This window comes from Coenobita brevimanus, chromosome 36 (assembly GCF_032717465.1).
Source record: "Coenobita brevimanus isolate Jiangsu-jjx chromosome 36, ASM3271746v2, whole genome shotgun sequence".
Lineage (NCBI taxonomy): Eukaryota > Metazoa > Arthropoda > Malacostraca > Decapoda > Coenobitidae > Coenobita > Coenobita brevimanus.
Genome location: NC_136989.1, coordinates 4,857,860 through 4,879,445, shown reverse-complemented (window position 1 = coordinate 4,879,445; position 21,586 = coordinate 4,857,860). Strand labels below are relative to the sequence as shown.

Here is a 21,586-nt window from a genome sequence, read left to right as displayed (position 1 = left end):
AGTCTATCTATTCTCAGTCTATCTCTTCTCAGTCTATCTCAGTCTATTAATCCTCAGTCTATCTTTCTTCCCAGGCCAGCAAGTCCACCTTTGAAGACCTCTCCTTCATGAGTAAGCACACTCTAGGAGACTTCACCAAGAGTGCACGAGAGGCAGCGAAGAAAGGCAGCATATTCTCCAAAGTCAGCCTGAAGGTGAGATGATTCCTTTCTCTCTCTCTTTCTCTCTCTCTCACACACACACACACACACACACACACACACACACACACACACACACACACACACACACACACACACACACACACACACACACACACTGCCCCCCCCTCTCTCTCTAGACATACGCAAGCAAATCGCCTTCAAGTCGCCCTGTCCCCCGCCATTTCACTGCCCTGCTCCCAGCTCACACCCCCCTTTCTCATATACCTCTCCACCCCATCCCTCCATCTCATCCTTGGCCTCCCCCTCTCTCTCCCCCCCTCCACCTCACTCACATACACTCTCCTTGTCAGTCTCTCGCTTTCCATCCCCCCAGCTCACACTCCCCTCTCTCATATACCTCTCCACCCCATCCCTCCATCTCATCCTTGGCCTCCCCCTCCCTCTCCCCCCCTCCATCTCACTCACATACACTCTCCTTGTCAGTCTCTCGCTCTCCATCCCCCCAGCTCACACTCCCCTCTCTCATATACCTCTCCACCCCATCCCTCCATCTCATCCTCGGCCTCCCTCTCCCTCTCCCCCCCTCCACCTCACTCACATACACTCTCCTTGTCAGTCTCTCGCTCTCCACCCCCCCAGCTCACACCCCCCTCTCTCATATACCTCTCCACTTTATCCCTCCATCTCATCCTTGGCCTCCCCCTCCCTCCCCCCCTCCACCTCACTCACATACACTCTCCTCGTCAGTCTCTCTCCATGCTGTCCAGTGTAAATGATCTACATATCTGATCTACACAACCTCTTCCCTTCCTAAAGCCTCCCTGTTCTTCTCCAACTAATTCCTCTGTTCTTTCTCTAACTCTGTCTATAAGTATCCTACCATACACTTTTCCTATTATACTAAGAAGACAAATGCCCCTATGATTACCACACACTTCTTTTTCCCCTTTCCCTTTGTACAAGGGAATAATTATACCTGACTTCCAATCCTCCGGGACTCTACCTTCCTCCCAGGCCAATCTGCACATCTTCCACATCCATTCTACTACTATCTCTCCCCCATGCTTCAGCATTTTACCACACACTCCATCAATTCCTGGGGCTTTCCCAGATTTAACTTTCTTCATTGCTTCCACAACTTCTATCCTACTGATTTCTTCCTGTCTTCTCACCTCCCTCCTTCTCCCAGCCATTCCCCAGCCACTTATACTCACATTACACTAAGAAGACAAATGCCCCTCTGACTGAAATAAGAAGAGGTGTAGGTTTATATCAAGGGCGGGCAGTCAGCATCAGCGATATAAACACACCCTACCCTGCCCATCCATCTTAGCTACACAGGGCAATCAGATAGGGTATAGGCAAGCTTTAAATCTGACTACACTTGGCCACAGCTGCACAGGGCAAGCAAACAGCGTCTAGTGAATTATTGTATCGGTGTATAAGTGTATCGTGTACTATATTCCTTTCTTTTCTCACAGGCACTGGAGCTCCGTGAGTCTTCCTTCGATGGCAAACTAAGTGGAGGACCAGCCATAATGGGAGTATCTTTGGACAGTGCCGGAGGAGGAGGAGGAGGAGGAGGAGGAGGAGGTATGACCCACGGAGGGGTAGGAGGAGCAGGGAGTAGGCTAGGGAGAGGGGGAAGTTTGTCAGGGAGTTTGGGGGGTGCGGCCCCTACCTTCTCGCGGACCTCCCCAGCTGGCCCCAGTGCCCCCTCGTCTTCCCCTCCCCCCCACCTGCGAGGGCTGCCCCCCCCGCCCCCACCCAGGTCCCCCAAACCGTCTCTTCAAACACAGGCCTCGGTCACGTGTAGAAATATTACATCACCTGCCAGGCCTTGTAGCACCACCTCAAGTTAGTAAATCCACCCCACCTTAATGTCTTTACCTGTGCGATTTATTTACCTGGTTAACTGTACCTTTAGATGTACTTTTGCTGTAGAAAAAATCCCTCAATTACCACACAATCTACAATCACCTCAAGGTAGTTAATCCACCCCACCTTACTGTCTTTACCTGTGCGAGTTATTTACCTGGTTAATTTGCACCTACTGATGATGGGGACAGAGCGACATGGAGGTGATTTGTTTGTGGCCACCCCTTACCGGATTAAGACGTCTGGCAATAGATAGATAGACAGATAGATAGATAGATGTCTTTACGTTATGCTCTCAGTCATCCGTCTATGCACTTTTTAATCCCTGCTAAATTTATCTATTATATTTGTCTATCTGCTTTGTTTGTTAGTCTGTTTGTGCCCTGATGTCACACGTTCCATCCTCAAACAATCAATCAATCAATCCCCTACCTCAAACAACCCACAATCAAGGTATAAGCAAGGTATAAGCAAGCTGCAGGCACCTCGTTATTCAGGTCATTCCGTCCTCCTTACTTGGGTATTGATTGTGTTGATTGTGTCTCTGGAGCTTGATTGCCTTGATTGCCTTGATTGTACGTGATCTATTTTCGTGTTATTGGTGGTGGAGAGGGAGACCTTCACGTGGTGGCACTGATATAACTGGTCGGATCCACTGCCTGGTTATACACACGTCCCTCAACTCCCTCCCTAGCCCACAAAAGATACTACTGCTACTACTACTACTACTACTACTACTACTACTTCTACTACTACTACTACTACTACTACCATTATTATTATTATTATTATTATTATTATTATTTATCATTATTATTATTATTATCATTATTATTATTATTATTATTATTATTATTAATCATTATTATTAATTATCATTATTATTATTATTATTATTATTATTATTATTATTATTACTACTACTACTACTACTACTACTACTACTACTACTACTACCACCACCACCACCACCACCACCACCACCACTACTACCACGAACACCACATCACCACACATCCTAAATCCACACTAAGGTAGCACCCAGCCCCTCTCCAAAAATAATAATAATAATAACAATAATAATAATAATAATAATAATAATAATAATAATAATAATAATAATAATAATAATAATAATAAATCCCAAGTGTATGTATATAAAACCACAATATTTTAAAACATCCGTGCTTATTTTTCTATGCATGAAATAGATAGATTTTTTCAATGTATTTTTCTGTCATGGAATTGTGTGGTATTTGTGTGTTGATGGCTAGTTTTATCTGCTACATTCCTTGACCCAGTAGATGATGGGTTGTGGTAAAGAATCTGTTATTATTATTATTATTATTATTATTATTATTGTTATTGTTATTATTATTATTATTATTATTATTATTATTATTATTATTATTATTATTATTATTTTTATTATTATTATTATTGTTATTGTTGCTATTATTATTATTATTGTTATTATTATTATTATTATTACTCTTATTATCATTGTTATTGTTGTTGTTGTTGCTATATTATTATTATTATTATTATTATTATTATTATTATTATTATTATTATTATTATTATTATTATTATTACTCTTATTATCATTGTTATTGTTGTTGTTGTTGCTATTATTATTATTATTATTATTATTATTATTATTGTTTTGTTGTTGGTATTATTATTGTTATTATTATTATTATTGATATTATCAGTGAATGGTTAGTATCTCTGTCAATTTTTTTTGTCACTGGATGGATGGATGGATGGATGGATGGATGAATGATTGGATAGATGAATGGTTGGATGGATGGATGATTGGATAGATGGATGATTGGATAGATGGATGATTGGATGGATGGATGGATGGATGATTGGATAGATGGATGGTTGGATGGATGGATGGATGGATGGATGGTTGGATAGATGGATGGTTGGATGGATGGATGGATGGATGGATGGATGGTTGGATGGATGGATGGATGGTTGGGTGGATGGATGGATGGTTGGGTGGATGGATGGATGAATGGTAGGATGGATGAATGGATGGATGGATGGATGGATGGATGGATGGATGGATGGATGAATGATTGGATAGATGGATGGTTGGATGGATGGATGGATGGATGGATGAATGGTAGGATGGATGAATGGATGGATGGATGGATGAATGACTGATTGGATAGATGGATGGTTGGATGGATGAATAGATGGATGAAAGGATGGGCGGGTGGATGAATCGATGAATGGATGGAGGGATGGATGAATGACTGATTGGATGGTTGGATGGATGGGTGGATGGATAGATGAATGAATTGATGGATGGATGTGTATACAGGGAATGCACACATATCCTTACTAAAATACAAGTGTTCACCCATAATTCATCCATCTTGCAGTGGTTACGGAGACGGCGGATGAGAGAGTGGATGTGGATGGAGAGTGGATGTGGATGGAGAGTGGATGTGGATGGAGAGTGGATGTGGATGGAGAGTGGATGTGGATGGAGAGTGGATGTGGATGGATTCGTATACCCAGAATAAAGATAGGCATTGACACATCTCTCCCTGCAGCCTCACCAATGCTGGGTACCAATGGATCGAGTTATCGTGGCACGGGATCGAGTGGATTTGGAGAGGGCGGCGTGGAGGGCGGTGCTGTGGTGAGCCTAGGTGCTGCTGGTGCTGCCCGCCGCCCCAGCACCACCGCCAGCAGCACAGGGTCCAGGTCCCCCACATCCCTGCCCACGTCCACATCACGAGACTTCCTATCCAACGTCAGCTCCGAGCTCAATGACTTCGCCCAGCAGACGTCCACACTCTTTAGTGACATCTTTGGTGAGCTTGTGACGTCCTTGGTGAGCTTGTGATGTCCTTGGTGAGCTTGTGACGTCCTTGGTGAGCTTGTGATGTCCTTGGTGAGCTTGTGATGTCTGTGGTGAGCTTGTGACGTCCTTGGTGAGCTTGTGATGTCCTTGGTGAGCTTGTGACGTCCTTGGTGAGCTTGTGATGTCCTTGGTGAGCTTGTGACGTCCTTGGTGAGCTTGTGATGTCCTTGGTGAGCTTGTGATGTCTGTGGTGAGCCTGTGATGTCTGTGGTGAGCTTGTGATGTCTGTGGTGAGCTTGTGATGTCTGTGGTGAGCTTGTGATGTCTGTGGTGAGCTTGTGATGTCCTTGGTATGCTTGTGATGTCCTTGGTGAGCTTGTGACGTCTGTGGTGAGCTTGTGATGTCTTTGGTGAGCTTGTGTTTGGAGTGTTTGTTATGTGTTTGTAGTGTTTGTTATGTGTTTGTAGTGTTTGTTATGTGTTTGTAGTGTTTGTTGTGTGTTTGTTGTGTATTTGTTGTGTGTTTGTTGTGTGTTTGTTGTGTATTTGTTGTGTGTTTGTTGTGTGTTTGGAGTGTTTGTTGTGTATTTGTTGTGTATTTGTTGTGTGTTTGTTGTGTGTTTGTTGTGTATTTGTTGTGTGTTTGTTGTGTGTTTGTTGTGTGTTTGTTGTGTGTTTGTTGTGTATTTGTTGTGTGTTTGTTGTGTGCTTGTTGTGTGTTTGTTGTGTGTTTGTGGTGTATTTGTTGTGTATTTGTTGTGTGTTTGTTGTGTGTTTGTTGTGTGTTTGTTGTGTGTTTGTTGTGTATTTGTTGTGTGTTTGTTGTGTGTTTGTTGTGTATTTGTTGTGTGTTTGTTGTGTGTTTGGAGTGTTTGTTATGTGTTTGGAGTGTTATGTGTTTGGAGTGTTATGTGTTTGGAGTGTTTGTTGTGTGTTTGGAGTGTTATGTTTGGAGTTTTATGTGTTTGGAGTGTTATGTGTTTGGAGTGTTTGTTGTGTGTTTGGAGTGTTTGTTGTGTGTTTGGAGTGTTTGTTGTGTGCTTGGAGTGTTTGTTATGTGTTTGGAGTGTTATGTGTTTGGAGTGTTTGTTGTGTGTTTGGAGTGTTATGTGTTTGGAGTGTTATGTGTTTGGAGTGTTTGTTGTGTGTTTGGAGTGTTTGTTGTGTGTTTGGAGTGTTTGTTGTGTGTTTGGAGTGTTTGTTGTGTGTTTGGAGTGTTTGGAGTGTTATGTGTTTGGAGTGTTATGTGTCTGGAGTGTTATGTGTCTGGAGTGTTTGTTGTGTGTTTTTTGTGTTTGGAGTGTTATGTGTTTGGAGTGTTATGTGTTTGGAGTGTTTGTTGTGTGTTTGGAGTGTTTGTTGTGTGTTTGGAGTGTTATGTGTTTGGAGTGTTATGTGTTTGGAGTGTTTGTTGTGTGTTTGGAGTGTTTGTTGTGTGTTTGGAGTGTTTGTTGTGTGTTTGGAGTGTTTGTTGTGTGTTTGGAGTGTTTGTTGTGTGTTTGGAGTGTTATGTGTTTGGAGTGTTATGTGTCTGGAGTGTTTGTTGTGTGTTTGTAGTGTTGTGTGTTTGTAGTGTTTGTTGTGTGTTTATAGTGTTTGTTGTGTGTTTGTAGTGTTTGTTGTGTTTGTTGTGTGTTTATAGTGTTTGTTGTGTGTTTGTAGTGTTTGTTGTGTTTGTTGTGTGTTTATAGTGTTTGTTGTGTGTTTGTAGTGTTTGTTGTGTATTTGTTGTGTATTTGTTGTGTGTTTGTTGTGTGTTTGTTGTGTGTTTGTTGTGTGTTTGTTGTGTATTTGTTGTGTGTTTGTTGTGCGTTTGTTGTGTATTTGTTGTGTGTTTGTTGTGTGTTTGTTGTGTGTTTGTTGTGTATTTGTTGTGTATTTGTTGTGTGTTTGTTGTGTGTTTGTTGTGTGTTTGTTGTGTGTTTGTTGTGTATTTGTTGTGTGTTTGTTGTGTGTTTGTTGTGTATTTGTTGTGTGTTTGTTGTGTGTTTGGAGTGTTTGTTATGTGTTTGGAGTGTTATGTGTTTGGAGTGTTATGTGTTTGGAGTGTTTGTTGTGTGTTTGGAGTGTTATGTGTTTGGAGTGTTATGTGTTTGGAGTGTTATGTGTTTGGAGTGTTTGTTGTGTGTTTGGAGTGTTATGTGTTTGGAGTGTTTGTTGTGTGTTTGGAGTGTTATGTGTTTGGAGTGTTATGTGTTTGGAGTGTTTGTTGTGTGTTTGGAGTGTTTGTTGTGTGTTTGGAGTGTTTGTTGTGTGTTTGGAGTGTTTGGAGTGTTATGTGTTTGGAGTGTTGTGTTTGGAGTGTTATGTGTCTGGAGTGTTATGTGTCTGGAGTGTTTGTTGTGTGTTTTTTGTGTTTGGAGTGTTATGTGTTTGGAGTGTTATGTGTTTGGAGTGTTTGTTGTGTGTTTGGAGTGTTTGTTGTGTGTTTGGAGTGTTTGTTGTGTGTTTGGAGTGTTATGTGTTTGGAGTGTTTATTGTGTGTTTGGAGTGTTTGTTGTGTGTTTGGAGTGTTTGTTGTGTATTTGGAGTGTTATGTGTTTGGAGTGTTATGTGTCTGGAGTGTTTGTTGTGTTTGTAGTGTTTGTTGTGTGTTTGTAGTGTTTGTTGTGTGTTTATAGTGTTTGTTGTGTGTTTGTAGTGTTTGTTGTGTGTTTGTTGTGTGTTTATAGTGTTTGTTGTGTGTTTGTTGTGTGTTTGTAGTGTTTGTTGTGTGTTTGTAGTGTTTGTTGTGTGTTTGTTGTGTGTTTGTAGTGTTTGTTGTGTGTTTGTTGTGTTTGTAGTGTTTGTTGTGTGTTTGTAATGTTTGTTGTGTGTTTGTAGTGTTTGTTGTGTGTTTGTAGTGTTTGTTGTGTGTTTGTAGTGTTTGTTGTGTGTTTGTAGTGTTTGTTGTGTGTTTATAGTGTTTGTTGTGTGTTTGTAGTGTTTGTTGTGTGTTTGTAGTGTTTGTTGTGTGTTTATAGGGTTTTTGTTGTTTGTTTGTTGTGTGTTTGTAGTGTTTGTTGTGTGTTTGAAGTGTTTGTTGTGTGTTTGGAGTGTTTGTTGTGTGTTTGTAGTGTTTGTTGTGTTTGTAATGTTTGTTGTGTGTTTGTAGTGTTTGTTGTGTGTTTGTAGTGTTTGTTATGTGTTTGTAATGTTTGTTGTGTGTTTGTTGTGTGTTTGTAGTGTTTGTTGTGTGTTTGTAGTGTTTGTTGTGTTTGTAGTATTTGTTGTGTGTTTGTAGTGTTTGTTGTGTGTTTGTAGTGTTTGTTGTGTGTTTGTAGTATTTGTTGTGTGTTTGTAGTGTTTGTTATGTGTTTGTTGTGTGTTTGTAGTGTTTGTTGTGTGTTTGTAGTGTTTGTTGTGTGTTTGTAGTGTTTGTTGTGTGTTTGGAGTGTTTGTTATGTGTTTGTTGTGTGTTTGGAGTGTTTGTTGTGTGTTTGGAGTGTTTGTTGTGTGTTTGGAGTGTTTGTTGTGTGTTTGGAGTGTTTGTTGTGTGTTTGGAGTGTTTTTTATGTGTTTGGAGTGTTTGTTGTGTGTTTGTAGTGTTTGTTATGTGTTTGGAGTGTTTGTTGTGTGTTTGGAGTGTTTGTTGTGTGTTTGGAGTGTTTGTTGTGTGTTTGGAGTGTTTGTTGTGTGTTTGGAGTGTTTGTTATGTTGTTGGAATGTTTGTTGTGTGTTTGGAGTGTTTGTTGTGTGTTTGGAAGGAGTGTTTCTTGTGTGTTTGTAGTGTTTGTTGTGTGTTTGTAGTGTTTGTAGTGTTTGTTGTGTGTTTGTAGTGTTTGTTGTGTGTTTGGAGTGTTTATTGTGTGTTTGTTGTGTGTTTGGAGTGTTTGTCATGTGTTTGGAGTGTTTGTTGTGTGTTTGTAGTGTTTGTTGTGTATTTGTAGTGTTTGTTGTGTGTTTGGAGTGTGTGTTATGTGTTTGTTGTGTGTTTGGAGTGTTTGTTGTGTGTTTGTAATGTTTGTTGTGTGTTTGGAGTGTTTGTTATGTGTTTGTAGTGTTTGTTGTGTGTTTGTAGTGTTTGTTGTGTTTGGAGTGTTTGTTGTGTGTTTGGAGTGTTTGTTATGTGTTTGTTGTGTGTTTGGAGTGTTTGTTGTGTGTTTGGAGTGTTTGTTGTGTGTTTGGAGTGTTTGTTATGTGTTTGGAGTGTTTGTTGTGTGTTTGGAGTGTTTGTTATGTGTTTGTAGTGTTTGTTGTGTGTTTGTAGTGTTTGTTGTGTGTTTGTAGTGTTTGTTGTGTGTTTGTAGTGTTTGTTGTGTGTTTGTAGTGTTTGTTGTGTGTTTGTAGTGTTTGTTGTGTGTTTGTAGTGTTTGTTGTGTGCTTGGAGTGTTTGTTATGTGTTTGGAGTGTTTGTTGTGTGTTTGGAGTGTTTGTTATGTGTTTGTTGTGTGTTTGTTGTGTGTTTGGAGTGTTTGTCATGTGTTTGTAGTGTTTGTTGTGTGTTTGGAGTGTTTGTTGTGTGTTTGGAGTGTTTGTTATGTGTTTGTTGTGTTTGGAGTGTTTGTTGTGTGTTTGGAGTGTTTGTTGTGTGTTTGGAGTGTTTGTTGTGTGTTTGGAGTGTTTGTTATGTGTTTGGAGTGTTTGTTGTGTGTTTGTAGTGTTTGTTATGTGTTTGGAGTGTTTGTTGTGTGTTTGGAGTGTTTGTTGTGTGTTTGGAGTGTTTGTTGTGTGTTTGGAGTGTTTGTTGTGTGTTTGGAGTGTTTGTTATGTTTTTGGAGTGTTTGTTGTGTGTTTGGAGCGTTTGTTGTGTGCTTGGAAGGAGTGTTTCTTGTGTGTTTGTAGTGTTTCTTGTGTGTTTGTAGTGTTTGTTTTGTGTTTGTAGTGTTTGTTGTGTTTGTAATGTTTGTTGTGTGTTTGTAGTGTTTGTTGTGTGTTTGTAGTGTTTGTTATGTGTTTGTAATGTTTGTTGTGTGTTTGTTGTGTGTTTGTAGTGTTTGTTGTGTGTTTGTAGTGTTTGTTGTGTTTGTAGTATTTGTTGTGTGTTTGTAGTGTTTGTTGTGTGTTTGTAGTGTTTGTTGTGTGTTTGTAGTATTTGTTGTGTGTTTGTAGTGTTTGTTATGTGTTTGTTGTGTGTTTGTAGTGTTTGTTGTGTGTTTGTAGTGTTTGTTGTGTGTTTGTAGTGTTTGTTGTGTGTTTGGAGTGTTTGTTATGTGTTTGTTGTGTGTTTGGAGTGTTTGTTGTGTGTTTGGAGTGTTTGTTGTGTGTTTGGAGTGTTTGTTGTGTGTTTGGAGTGTTTGTTGTGTGTTTGGAGTGTTTTTTATGTGTTTGGAGTGTTTGTTGTGTGTTTGTAGTGTTTGTTATGTGTTTGGAGTGTTTGTTGTGTGTTTGGAGTGTTTGTTGTGTGTTTGGAGTGTTTGTTGTGTGTTTGGAGTGTTTGTTGTGTGTTTGGAGTGTTTGTTATGTTGTTGGAATGTTTGTTGTGTGTTTGGAGTGTTTGTTGTGTGTTTGGAAGGAGTGTTTCTTGTGTGTTTGTAGTGTTTGTTGTGTGTTTGTAGTGTTTGTAGTGTTTGTTGTGTGTTTGTAGTGTTTGTTGTGTGTTTGGAGTGTTTATTGTGTGTTTGTTGTGTGTTTGTCATGTGTTTGGAGTGTTTGTTGTGTGTTTGTAGTGTTTGTTGTGTATTTGTAGTGTTTGTTGTGTGTTTGGAGTGTGTGTTATGTGTTTGTTGTGTGTTTGGAGTGTTTGTTGTGTGTTTGTAATGTTTGTTGTGTGTTTGGAGTGTTTGTTATGTGTTTGTAGTGTTTGTTGTGTGTTTGTAGTGTTTGTTGTGTTTGGAGTGTTTGTTGTGTGTTTGGAGTGTTTGTTATGTGTTTGTTGTGTGTTTGGAGTGTTTGTTGTGTGTTTGGAGTGTTTGTTGTGTGTTTGGAGTGTTTGTTATGTGTTTGGAGTGTTTGTTGTGTGTTTGGAGTGTTTGTTATGTGTTTGTAGTGTTTGTTGTGTGTTTGTAGTGTTTGTTGTGTGTTTGTAGTGTTTGTTGTGTGTTTGTAGTGTTTGTTGTGTGTTTGTAGTGTTTGTTGTGTGTTTGTAGTGTTTGTTGTGTGTTTGTAGTGTTTGTTGTGTGTTTGTAGTGTTTGTTGTGTGTTTGTAGTGTTTGTTGTGTGCTTGGAGTGTTTGTTATGTGTTTGGAGTGTTTGTTGTGTGTTTGGAGTGTTTGTTATGTGTTTGTTGTGTGTTTGTTGTGTGTTTGGAGTGTTTGTCATGTGTTTGTAGTGTTTGTTGTGTGTTTGGAGTGTTTGTTGTGTGTTTGGAGTGTTTGTTATGTGTTTGTTGTGTTTGGAGTGTTTGTTGTGTGTTTGGAGTGTTTGTTGTGTGTTTGGAGTGTTTGTTGTGTGTTTGGAGTGTTTGTTATGTGTTTGGAGTGTTTGTTGTGTGTTTGTAGTGTTTGTTATGTGTTTGGAGTGTTTGTTGTGTGTTTGGAGTGTTTGTTGTGTGTTTGGAGTGTTTGTTGTGTGTTTGGAGTGTTTGTTATGTTGTTGGAGTGTTTGTTGTGTGTTTGGAGCGTTTGTTGTGTGCTTGGAAGGAGTGTTTCTTGTGTGTTTGTAGTGTTTGTTGTGTGTTTGTAGTGTTTGTTGTGTGTTTGTAGTGTTTGTTGTGTGTTTGTAGTGTTTGTTGTGTGTTTGGAGTGTTTGTTGTGTGTTTGGAGTATTTGTTGTGTGTTTGTAGTGTTTGTTGTGTGTTTGTAGTGTTTGTTGTGTGTTTGTAGTGTTTGTTGTGTGTTTGTAGTGTTTGTTGTGTGTTTGTAGTGTTTGTTGTGTGTTTGTAGTGTTTGTTGTGTGTTTGTAGTGTTTGTTGTGTGTTTGTAGTGTTTGTTGTGTGTTTGGAGTGTTTGTTGTGTGTTTGGAGTGTTTGTTGTGTGGAGTGTTTGTTGTGTGTTTGGAGTGATTGTTGTGTGTTTGTAGTGTTTGTTGTGTGTTTGTAGTGTTTGTTGTGTGTTTGGAGTGTTTGTTGTGTGTTTGGAGTGTTATGTGTTTGGAGTGTTATGTGTTTGGAGTGCTATGTGTTTGGAGTGTTTGTTGTGTGTTTGTTATGTTTGTTGTGTGTTTGGAGTGTTTGTTGTGTGTTTGGAGTGTTTGTTGTGTATTTGGTGTGTTTGTTATGTGTTTGTAGTGTTTGTTGTGTGTTTCGAGTGTTTGTTGTGAGTTTGGAGTGTTTGTTGTGTTTGTTATGTGTTTGGAGTGTTTGTTATGTGTTTGGAGTGTTTTTTGTGTTTGTTGTTTGTTTGTAGTGTTTGTTATATGTTTGTAGTGTTTGTTGTGTGTTTGTAGTGTTTGTTGTGTGTTTGTAGTGTTTGTTGTGTGTTTGGAGTGTTTGTTGTGTGTTTGGAGTGTTTGTTGAGTGTTTGGAGTGTTTGTTGTGTGTTTGGAGTGTTTGGTATGTGTTTGGAGTGTTTGTTGTGTGTTTGGAGTGTTTATGTGTTTGTAGTGTTTGTTATGTGTTTGTAGTGTTTGTTGTGTGTTTGTAGTGTTTGTTGTGTATTTGGTGTGTTTGTTATGTGTTTGTAGTGTTTGTTATGTGTTTGGAGTGTTTGTTGTGTGTTTGGAGTGTTTGTTGTGTGTTTGTTATGTTTGGAGTGTTTGTTATGTGTTTGTAGTGTTTGTTGTGTGTTTGGAGTGGAGTGTTTGTTGTGTGTTTGGAGTGTTTGTTGTGTGTTTGGAGTGTTTTTTGTGTTTGGAGTGTTTGTTATGTGTTTGTAGTGTTTGTTGTGTGTTTGGAGAGGAGTGTTTGTTATGTGTTTGCAGTGTTTGTTGTGTGTTTGGAGTGTTTGTTATGTGTTTGGAGTGTTATGTGTTTGGAATATTATGTGTTTGGAGTGTTATTTGTCTGGAGTGTTTGTTGTGTGTTTGGAGTGTTTGTTGTGTGTTTGTTATGTGTTTGGAGTGTTTGTTGTGTGCTTGGTATGTGTTTGGAGTGTTATGTGTTTGAAGTATTTGGTATGTGTTTGGAGTGTTATGTGTTTGGAGTGTTTGTTATATGTTTGGAGAGGAGTGTTTGCTCTGTTTGGCTGTGTGGAATTAAATCACTTATAATCACGCGATGTAGTCTGTGTCCACTCCAAAAGTAATTCTCATCCTCGTCATCCATTTCCTCGTATAGCCCTGTCAGTGTTTTTATAGTTTTTATCTGAATCTTTAGTACATTTTTTTTTAATTTGAGGAAGAAGGAACCCAAGGCTGAGCCCGCAAAACAGTTCCTTCCAAAAAACAAAAACAATACACAAGAGAGCCAAATTCAAGATGCGTTCATTTCGAGATGCCTGGACACACTGCTTTTGAAAGACTGGAGATCATAGGCAGTAGGAAATACAGACAGAGGGAGACAGTTCCAGAGTTGACCTGTTGCATACATGAAGGACTGGGAGTATCAGTTAACTTACCTACCTACCTACACTGGAGGTCATAGGCAGTAGGAAATACAGACAGAGGGAGACAGTTCCAGAGTTGACCTGTAAGTGTATACTGCATTATATCAGCCTCTAACAGACAGACACAGAAGCATGCAGTGAGCAGAGAACATCTTAAAATATCCATCCACTCATTCAATACAGTTAAGACGCGAGATGAGTATACCTTTGTCAATGCACGTGGTATATGCCCAGTGCCTGAGTATACTAGATATATGCTGAGTGATATATTAGACCTGGAATAACCTATAGACAGAGGTATAATTATCGTTTCAACCCATAACATCTATCTGTCTATCTATTGCCAGACGCCATAATCCGGTAAGGGGTGGCCATTTGACTTTGAGTTAGTTGTTTTACGGGGAGGGGCACTAACCCTCCACCAACCCACTTGTTGACACGTAGGCAGCACGTATGGTTTGGTTATATGGTTACCACCCAGCGTTGTAAATGGTTTCTTGGCTTACAGGAAACCATTTGGCTTGTCACTCAATGTAAAGCCACCTGTAAAGGAAAGAAAAGCAATAAGAAGTGACAGGAAAGATGGGAGAAATAGGAAGAGAGGAGGACAGGCACAGAAAAAGAATGATAAAGGCTAAGGAAGAAGTAGGCAGCACTACATCAAGTGAGTGGATGATGGTGAGAAATAGGAAGAGAGGAGGACAGGCACAGAAAAAGAATGATAAAGGCTAAGGAAGAAGTAGGCAGCACTACAACAAGTGAGTGGATGATGGAAATAGGAAGAGAGGAGGGCAGGCACAGAAAAAGAATGATAAAGGCTAAGGAAGATGTAGGCAGCACTACATCAAGTGAGTGGATGATGGAAATAGGAAGAGAGGAGGACAGGCACAGAAAAAGAATGATAAAGGCTAAGGAAGAAGTAGGCAGCACTACATCAAGTGAGTGGATGATGGTGGGAAATAGGAAGAGAGGAGGACAGGCACAGAAAAAGAATGATAAAGGCTGAGGAAGAAGTAGGTAGCACTACATCAAGTGAGTGGATGATGGAAATAGGAAGAGAGGAGGGCAGGCACAGAAAAAGTATGATATAGGCTATGGAAGAAGTAGGCAGCACTACATCAAGTGTGTGGATGATAATGTCAAAAAATGTGACTTTGACTGAGTATTTCAGATGAATGCTCCATCCCTTAGCAAAATTACATAACTAACTTAATTTACACGCTTAGTCAAAAAACATGGATCAGAAAATCGTCATTCTGTCTGGGGCTGAAACGAAAATAGAACTGAATTAGATAGCAGTTCTTAGACAGTTAGAGATGCATGGTTGAAAGCAGGGCAGTGAAATGGTGGGGGACAGAGCGACATGGAGGCGATTTGTTTGTGGCCACCCCTTACGTGATTGAGGCGTCTGGCAATAGATAGATAGATAGATAGGTGATTTATAGGGTTGTGCATGTTTAGTGACGAAATTGTAGTATTGCATGTCTTTAAGTGGTGAAAATCAGTAGCTACCTGGCCTGTGATAAGTTTTCTTTTTTTAATGAGAGGGAGAAGGAACCAAAGGCTGAGCCCGCAAAACAGTTCCAAGAAAAAAACAAAAACAACACAAAAGAGAGCCAAATTCAAGATCCGTTCATTTCGAGATGCCTGGACACAAGCATATGACAGTCTACAAGTACAGTATATGACAGGTATATGACAGTGCTGGAAGGTATACATGACAGTTTACACGTGTATGACAAGTATATGACAGTCTACGGCTATGTGACAAGTATATGACAGTCTACAAGCATATGACGAGTATATGAGAGGTATATGACAGTGCAGGAAGGTATACATGACAATCTACACGTGTATGACAAGTATATGACAGTCTACAAGCATATGACAGTCTACAAGCATATGACAGTCTACAAGTACAGTATATGACAGGTATATGACAGTGCAGGAAGGTATTCATGACAGTCTACCCGTGTATGACAAGTATATGACATTACGCATCTCCGCAGTACAAAATGGCCACGCTGGAGTACCCACGTCTACATTGAAATCACCTAAACCTCGACTAAGCAGACCCGCGTTTCGTAAGTCCAATGTTCTCGGCTATTTTACGCTTCTTGCGGGTGGTGGGCGCGCGTGTGTGTGTGTGTGTGTGTGTGTGTGTGTGTGTGTGTGTGTGTGTGTGTGGCTGGGTTCTCTGTCTCTGTGTCTCTCTCTCTTTGTCTGTCTGTCTGTCTTTCTGTCTGTCTGTCTGTCTCTCTCTGGGGTTTTTGAAGCAAGTGTGGTCCCTTTGACTGGTCCCCCCCCCTCTCTCTCTCTCTTTCTCTCTCTCTCAATTTATCTATGTCCATTGTCACTTTCATTATGCATCTATCTGTCCATTTATCTATCTACCTCTGTCTATCTATCCATATATCTATCAACCTCACTCGATCCCTCCATCTTCTACGGTGCTTACTACAGGACTCTCATTCAGTTGGTCTCAAATCGATGAAGTAGTCTGGATATTCATTTTTAAGTATATTTTGGTGGTGGCGATCATCATCCACTCACTTGATGTAGTGCATCACCAGTTTATTCCAATTTCTTTATGATTTTTCTCGATTGATTTATTTTCTGATTATTTCTCTTATTCTTTCTCAGCTTCACTTAAAATATTGGCTTTCATGTGTATGTGTGTGTGTGTGTGTGTGTGTAGAGTCAAACGAAAATGTAAGGCACACTGGGGGTACGATGTGTGTGTGTGTGTGTGTGTGTGTGTGTGTGTGTGTGTAGAGTCAACCGAAAATGTATGGCACACTGGGGGCACGATGTGTGTGTGTGTGTGTGTGTGTGTGTGTGTGTGTGTGGAAAGAGGCTTGATACCTTTTTAGTTGACTGTACACCAAACTAACACCAATGCTTTCATTTTTTCTATGCCTCGTCTCTAACACAATGCCTGGAATGACGGCCTTCTGCTTTTTTTAATCTGTCTGTCTGTCTGTCTCTCTTTCTCCCTCTCTCACACCCTCTCTTAAAGTTCTTGTGTTCATCAAAATCATTCTTCTTTGCGTTTTTCTTCTTTGATTTTGATGGTGTTATAGATGATGCTACTCCAGGCGAACCCCAGTCTTTGTGCCAAATATAAATGACCTTGACCCATTTTCGAAGGCGATTTACTCAAAGGGAGGGGGAGGTCAAGGATGAGATGGAGGGATGGAGTGAAGAGGTGTCTGAGAGAGGGGGAGGTCAAGGATGAAGTGGAGGGATGGAGTGGAGAGGTGTCTGAGAGAGGGGTGTGTGTGAGCTGGGGGGATGGAGAGTGAGAAACTGACGAGGAGAGTGTATGTGAGTGAGGTTGAGGGGGGAGAGGGAGGGGGAGGCCAAGGATGAGATGGAGGGATGGAGTGGAGAGGTGTCTGAGAGAGGGGTGTGTGTGAGCTGGGGGGATGGAGAGTGAGAGACTGATGAGGAGAGTGTATGTGAGTGAGGTGGAGGGGGGAGAGGGAGGGGGAGGCCAAGGATGAGATGGAGGGATGGAGTGGAGAGGTGTATGAGAGAGGGGGGTGTGAGCTGGGGGGATGGAGAGTGAGAGACTGACAAGGAGAGTTTATGGGAGTGGGGTGGGGGGGAGAGGGAGGGGGAGGCCAAGGATGAGATGGAGGGATGGAGTGGAGAGGTATATGAGAGAGGGGGGTGTGAGCTGGGAGCAGGGCAGTGAAATGGCGGGGGACAGAGCGACATGGAGGCGATTTGTTTGTGGCCACCCCTTACGGGATTAAGGCGTTTGGCAATAGATAGATAGATATACTCATTTATATTCCAAAACTTGCAAATTTGAAACTAAAACATCACAAAAACCGCCGAATAATTTTGGCTGAGTATTTTGCCATTTAGCCTAGTGGACAGAACCGAATTCAAATCTACTCAGTGTTTTCTCTTGTAACAAGTTTTCGAGAACACCACAAGGGCTGTAACTTTGCAGATACGTAGCTGTGGCTCCTCTTGTACTCTGACAGGAATACGAGTACAGTCAAGCACACAGTTAGCCAGTTACAGAGGCAAACGTTCAATTTACACACGCGTTCCTGCAACACCTTTGCCTTCAGAGATTGATTTTACGCAAGAAGTTACCTTTGAGTTTTCAGATCTTGCTTATATTATTATTATTATTATTATTATTATTATTATTATTATTATTATTATTATCATTTTAAGGTTTGCATTGGTGTCATTGGTATTATTATTATTATTATTATTATTATTATTATCATTATTATTATTATTATTGTTAGTAGCAGTAGTAGTAGTAACTATGTTTTAAGGCTTACATTGGTGTCGTTGGTATTATTATTATTATTATTATTAGATTCACTTGGCACTGCTGGGAATTAGATCTTATAGTTTATTGAAGAATCGTATATGTTAAGTATTTATTGTAGTATTTATTTTAAGTATTTATTTTAAGTATTTATTTAGGTGGAGGGGGGGAGAGGGAGGGGAAGCCCAAGGATGAGATGGAGGGATGGGGTGGAGAGGTATATGAGAGAGGGGGGTGTGAGCTGGGAGCAGGGCAGTGAAATGGCGGGGGACAGGGCTACGTGGAGGCGATTTGTTTGTGGCCCCCCCGTACGGGATTGAGGCGTCTGGCAATAGATAGATAGATAGATATTTTAGCAATTATTTTTAGCATTTTAGTAAAGTGAGGGTAAGACCTGGGATGGGAGGGGGAGGTATATGAGAGAGGGGGGTGAGCTGGGGGGAGGGCAGTAAGGTGGGGGGGGGTGACAGGGCGACATGGATGCGATGTGCTAGTCACGAAGAAGTGCTATGGAAAGGATGCAGAGCCATAGCATTATCAAAGTTTAATGCTAATCACGAAGAAGTGCTATGGAAAGGGTGCAGAGTCATGGCATTGTCTTCTGAGTTTAATGCTAATCACGAAGAAGTGCTATGGAAAGGGTGCAGAGTCATAGCATTGTCTTCTGAGTTCAATGCTAGTCACGAAGAAGTGCTAGAGTTTTAACAATGTCACTGGCTTGGAGTGTTGCATCTTTGTGTTGATGTCTGTGTTGCATGTAGGATAATGTTGGACCTGTGTGTGTGTATGTGTGTGTGTGTGTGTGTGTGTGTGTGTGTGTGTGTGTGTGTGTTCATATATTGCCATGTACTTTGTATGTGTGTGTGTGTGTGTGTGTGTTCATATATTGCCATGCACTTTGTATGTGTGTGTGTGTGTGTGTGTTCCTATATTGTCATGTACTTTATGTGTGTGTGTGTGTGTGGGTGTGTGTGTGTTCCTATATTGTCATGTACTTTATATGTATGTGTGTGTGTGTGTGTGTGTGTGTGTGTGTGTGTGTGTGTGTGTGTGTGTGTGTGTGTTCGTCCATATATAGCCATGTACATTAAAATTATTTGATGATGGTACATTGTCAGTGGAAATGGTGGATGGGAAAGAGACAGATTTCAAATAGCTTTATTGTATGAGAGAGAGGAGGGTGTGAGTTGGGAGCGGGGCAGTGAAATGGCGGGGGACAGGGCGATGTGGAGGCGATTTGTCTGTGGCCACCCCGAACGGGATTGAGGCGTCTGGCAATAGATAGATAGATAGATAGATTTATTACCTCACATCGGCCCAGACTCCCTGAAGATGACCTCTGTGCATCTCAGTAGAAAAACTATGGAGGATAGGGACGGATGGGTGTGTTATGGTGTTATGGTGAGGGTGTAGTGTTGTGGCAGTGCTAGAGTGTGTTATGATGTTCTGGTGAGTGTGTAGGGAGGGATAGGTGTGTTATGGTGTTATGGTGAGGGTGTGTGTAGTGTCGTGGAAGTGCTAGAGTGTGTTATGGTGTTCTGGTGAGTATGTAGGGAGGGATAGGTGTGTTATGGTGTTATGGTGAGGGTGTGTGTAGTGTCGTGGAAGTGCTAGAGTGTGTTATGATGTTCTGGTGAGTATGTAGGGAGGGATAGGTGTGTTCTGGTGTTCTGGTGAGTGTGTAGGGCGGGATAGGTGTGTTACGGCGTGTTATGGTGTGTTATGGCGTTATGGTGAGTGTGTAGGTAGTGTTGTGGAAGTGCTAGAATGTGTTCTGGTGTTCTGGTGAGTGTGTAGGGAGGGATAGGTGTGTTATGGTGTTATGGCGAGTGTGTAGGTAGTGTTGTGGAAGTGCTAGAGTGTGTAGGGAGTGTTGTAGATGTGCTAGAGTGCGTAGGTAGTGTTGTAGATGTGCTAGAGTGTGTAGGTAGTGTTGTGGAAGGGCTAGAGCGTGTTGTGGAAGTGCTAGAGTGTGTAGGTAGTGTTGTAGATGTGCTAGAGTGTGTAGGTAGTGTTGTAGATGTGCTAGAGTGTGTAGGTAGTGTTGTAGATGTGCTAGAGTGTGTAGGTAGTGTTGTAGATGTGCTAGAGTGTGTAGGTAGTGTTGTAGATGTGCTAGAGTGTGTAGGTAGTGTTGTCGAAGTGCTATTGTGTGTTATGGTGAGTGTGTAGGGAGGGATAGGTGTGTTATGGTGAGTGTGTAGGTAGTGTTGTGGAAGGGCTAGAGTGTGTTATGGAAGTGCTAGAGTGTGTAGGTAGTGTTGTGGAAGGGCTAGCGTGTGTAGGTAGTGTTGTGGAAGTGCTAGAGTGTGTAGGTAGTGTCGTGGAAGGGCTAGCGTGTGTAGGTAGTGTTATGGAAGTGCTAGAGTGTGTAGGCAGTGTCGTGGAAGGACTAGAGTGTGTAGGTAGTGTTGTGGAAGTGCTAGAGTGTGTTGTGGAAGTGCTAGAGTGTGTAGGTAGTGTTGTGGAAGTGCTAGAGTGTGTTGCTTCAGGTGCGCGTGGTCCCAGCAGCCGCAGCGTTAGTCCTTCGAGCCTAGGAGTCACCAGCACCAGGACCCGCGACAGAGCCCAGCCGTTTGGACCATTCCCTAAAGGTACGCTTCCCCACACACGTGTTTGTATTCCCCTCACACACCTGTTTGTATTCCCTAAAGACACGTGTTTGTATTCCCTAAAGACACGTGTTTGTATTCCCTAAAGACACGTGTTTGTATTCCCCTCACACACCTGTACGCTTCCCCCCCACACCTGTATTCTTCCCCACACACGTGTTTGTATTCCCCTCAGACACGTGTTTGTATTCCCTAAAGACACCTGTTTGTATTCCCTAAAGACACCTGTTTGTATTCCCTAAAGACACCTGTTTGTATTCCCTAAAGACACGTGTTTGTATTCCCCTCAGACACCTGTTTGTATTCCCTAAAGACACTTGTTTGTATTCCCTAAAGACAAGTGTTTGTATTCCCTAAAGACACGTGTTTGTATTCCCTAAAGACACCTGTTTGTATTCCCCTCACACACCTGTTTGTATTCCCTAAAGGCACCTGTTTGTATTCCCTAAAGGTACGCTTCCCCCCACACACCTGTTTGTATTCCCCTCACACACCTTTTGTATTCCCTAAAGACACGTGTTTGTATTTCCCTCACACACCTGTTTGTATTCCCCTCACACACCTGTTTGTATTCCCTAAAGACACGTGTTTGTATTCCCTAAAGACACGTGTTTGTATTCCCTAAAGACACGTGTTTGTATTCCCTAAAGACACGTGTTTGTATTCCCTAAAGGCACGTGTTTGTATTCCCTAAAGGCACGTGCTTGTATTCCCTAAAGACACGTGTTTGTATTCCCTAAAGACACCTGTTTGTATTCCCTAAAGGCACCTGTTTGTATTCCCTAAAGGTACGCTTCCCCCCACACACCTATTTGTATTCCCCTCACACACCTGTTTGTATTCCCCTCACACACCTGTTTGCATTCCCCTGACACACCTGTTTGCATTCCCCTGACACACCTGTTTGTATTCCCTAAAGACACCTGTTTGTATTCCCTAAAGACACCTGTTTGTATTCCCCAAAGCAGTGGTTCTCAACTGGTGGTCCATGGTGACTTTTGGGGTGGTCCACAGAATGTTCATTATATTTGGTTATAAACTGGAGATTGGTGCATATATTATTTTTAAATTTATTGAAAATTCAGTACGAAAAATTATATCAACATAAATAATTGGCCATTCCTTTTATTGTATTATTCCTATAGATTATTGCAGTATGATTGGTACTTATGCAAATCTGTCAACACATGCAGTCAAGTGTCTCCTGCCGTTTGCATCAGCTTCCATGTGTGAGGCAGATTATCATGTTCGTTGCACATTAACCCCGAACAGAGGCTTGCAGTGGAAAGCGATATTCATTGTGCATTATCAAGCACCACTCCTGACATTGAAAAGCTTGTCAGTGAGAGGAGAATCCAAAAGGCTGGTTGCAAAGGAAAATGTTGGTTGTACACGCCTACATAATTTCAAAATTCTCTTTGTTAGAAGTAAATCTCACAGCAAAATGTTAGACAAGTATTCAC

The 21,586-nt window shown here is 41.3% G+C and overlaps 1 protein-coding gene across 1 annotated transcript in view; it reads left to right on the top strand.

Moving 5' to 3' along the window:
* Rab3-GEF (Rab3 GDP-GTP exchange factor) overlaps positions 1-21,586 on the top strand; it is a 182,100-nt gene that overhangs the window by 95,407 nt on the left and 65,107 nt on the right. The window contains exons 23-27 of the mRNA XM_080269717.1: positions 75-194; positions 1,646-2,021; positions 4,616-4,879; positions 15,221-15,295; positions 20,004-20,105. Of these exons, the coding sequence (XP_080125843.1) occupies positions 75-194; positions 1,646-2,021; positions 4,616-4,879; positions 15,221-15,295; positions 20,004-20,105 (937 nt within the window). The remainder of the gene's footprint in view (positions 1-74; positions 195-1,645; positions 2,022-4,615; positions 4,880-15,220; positions 15,296-20,003; positions 20,106-21,586) is intronic.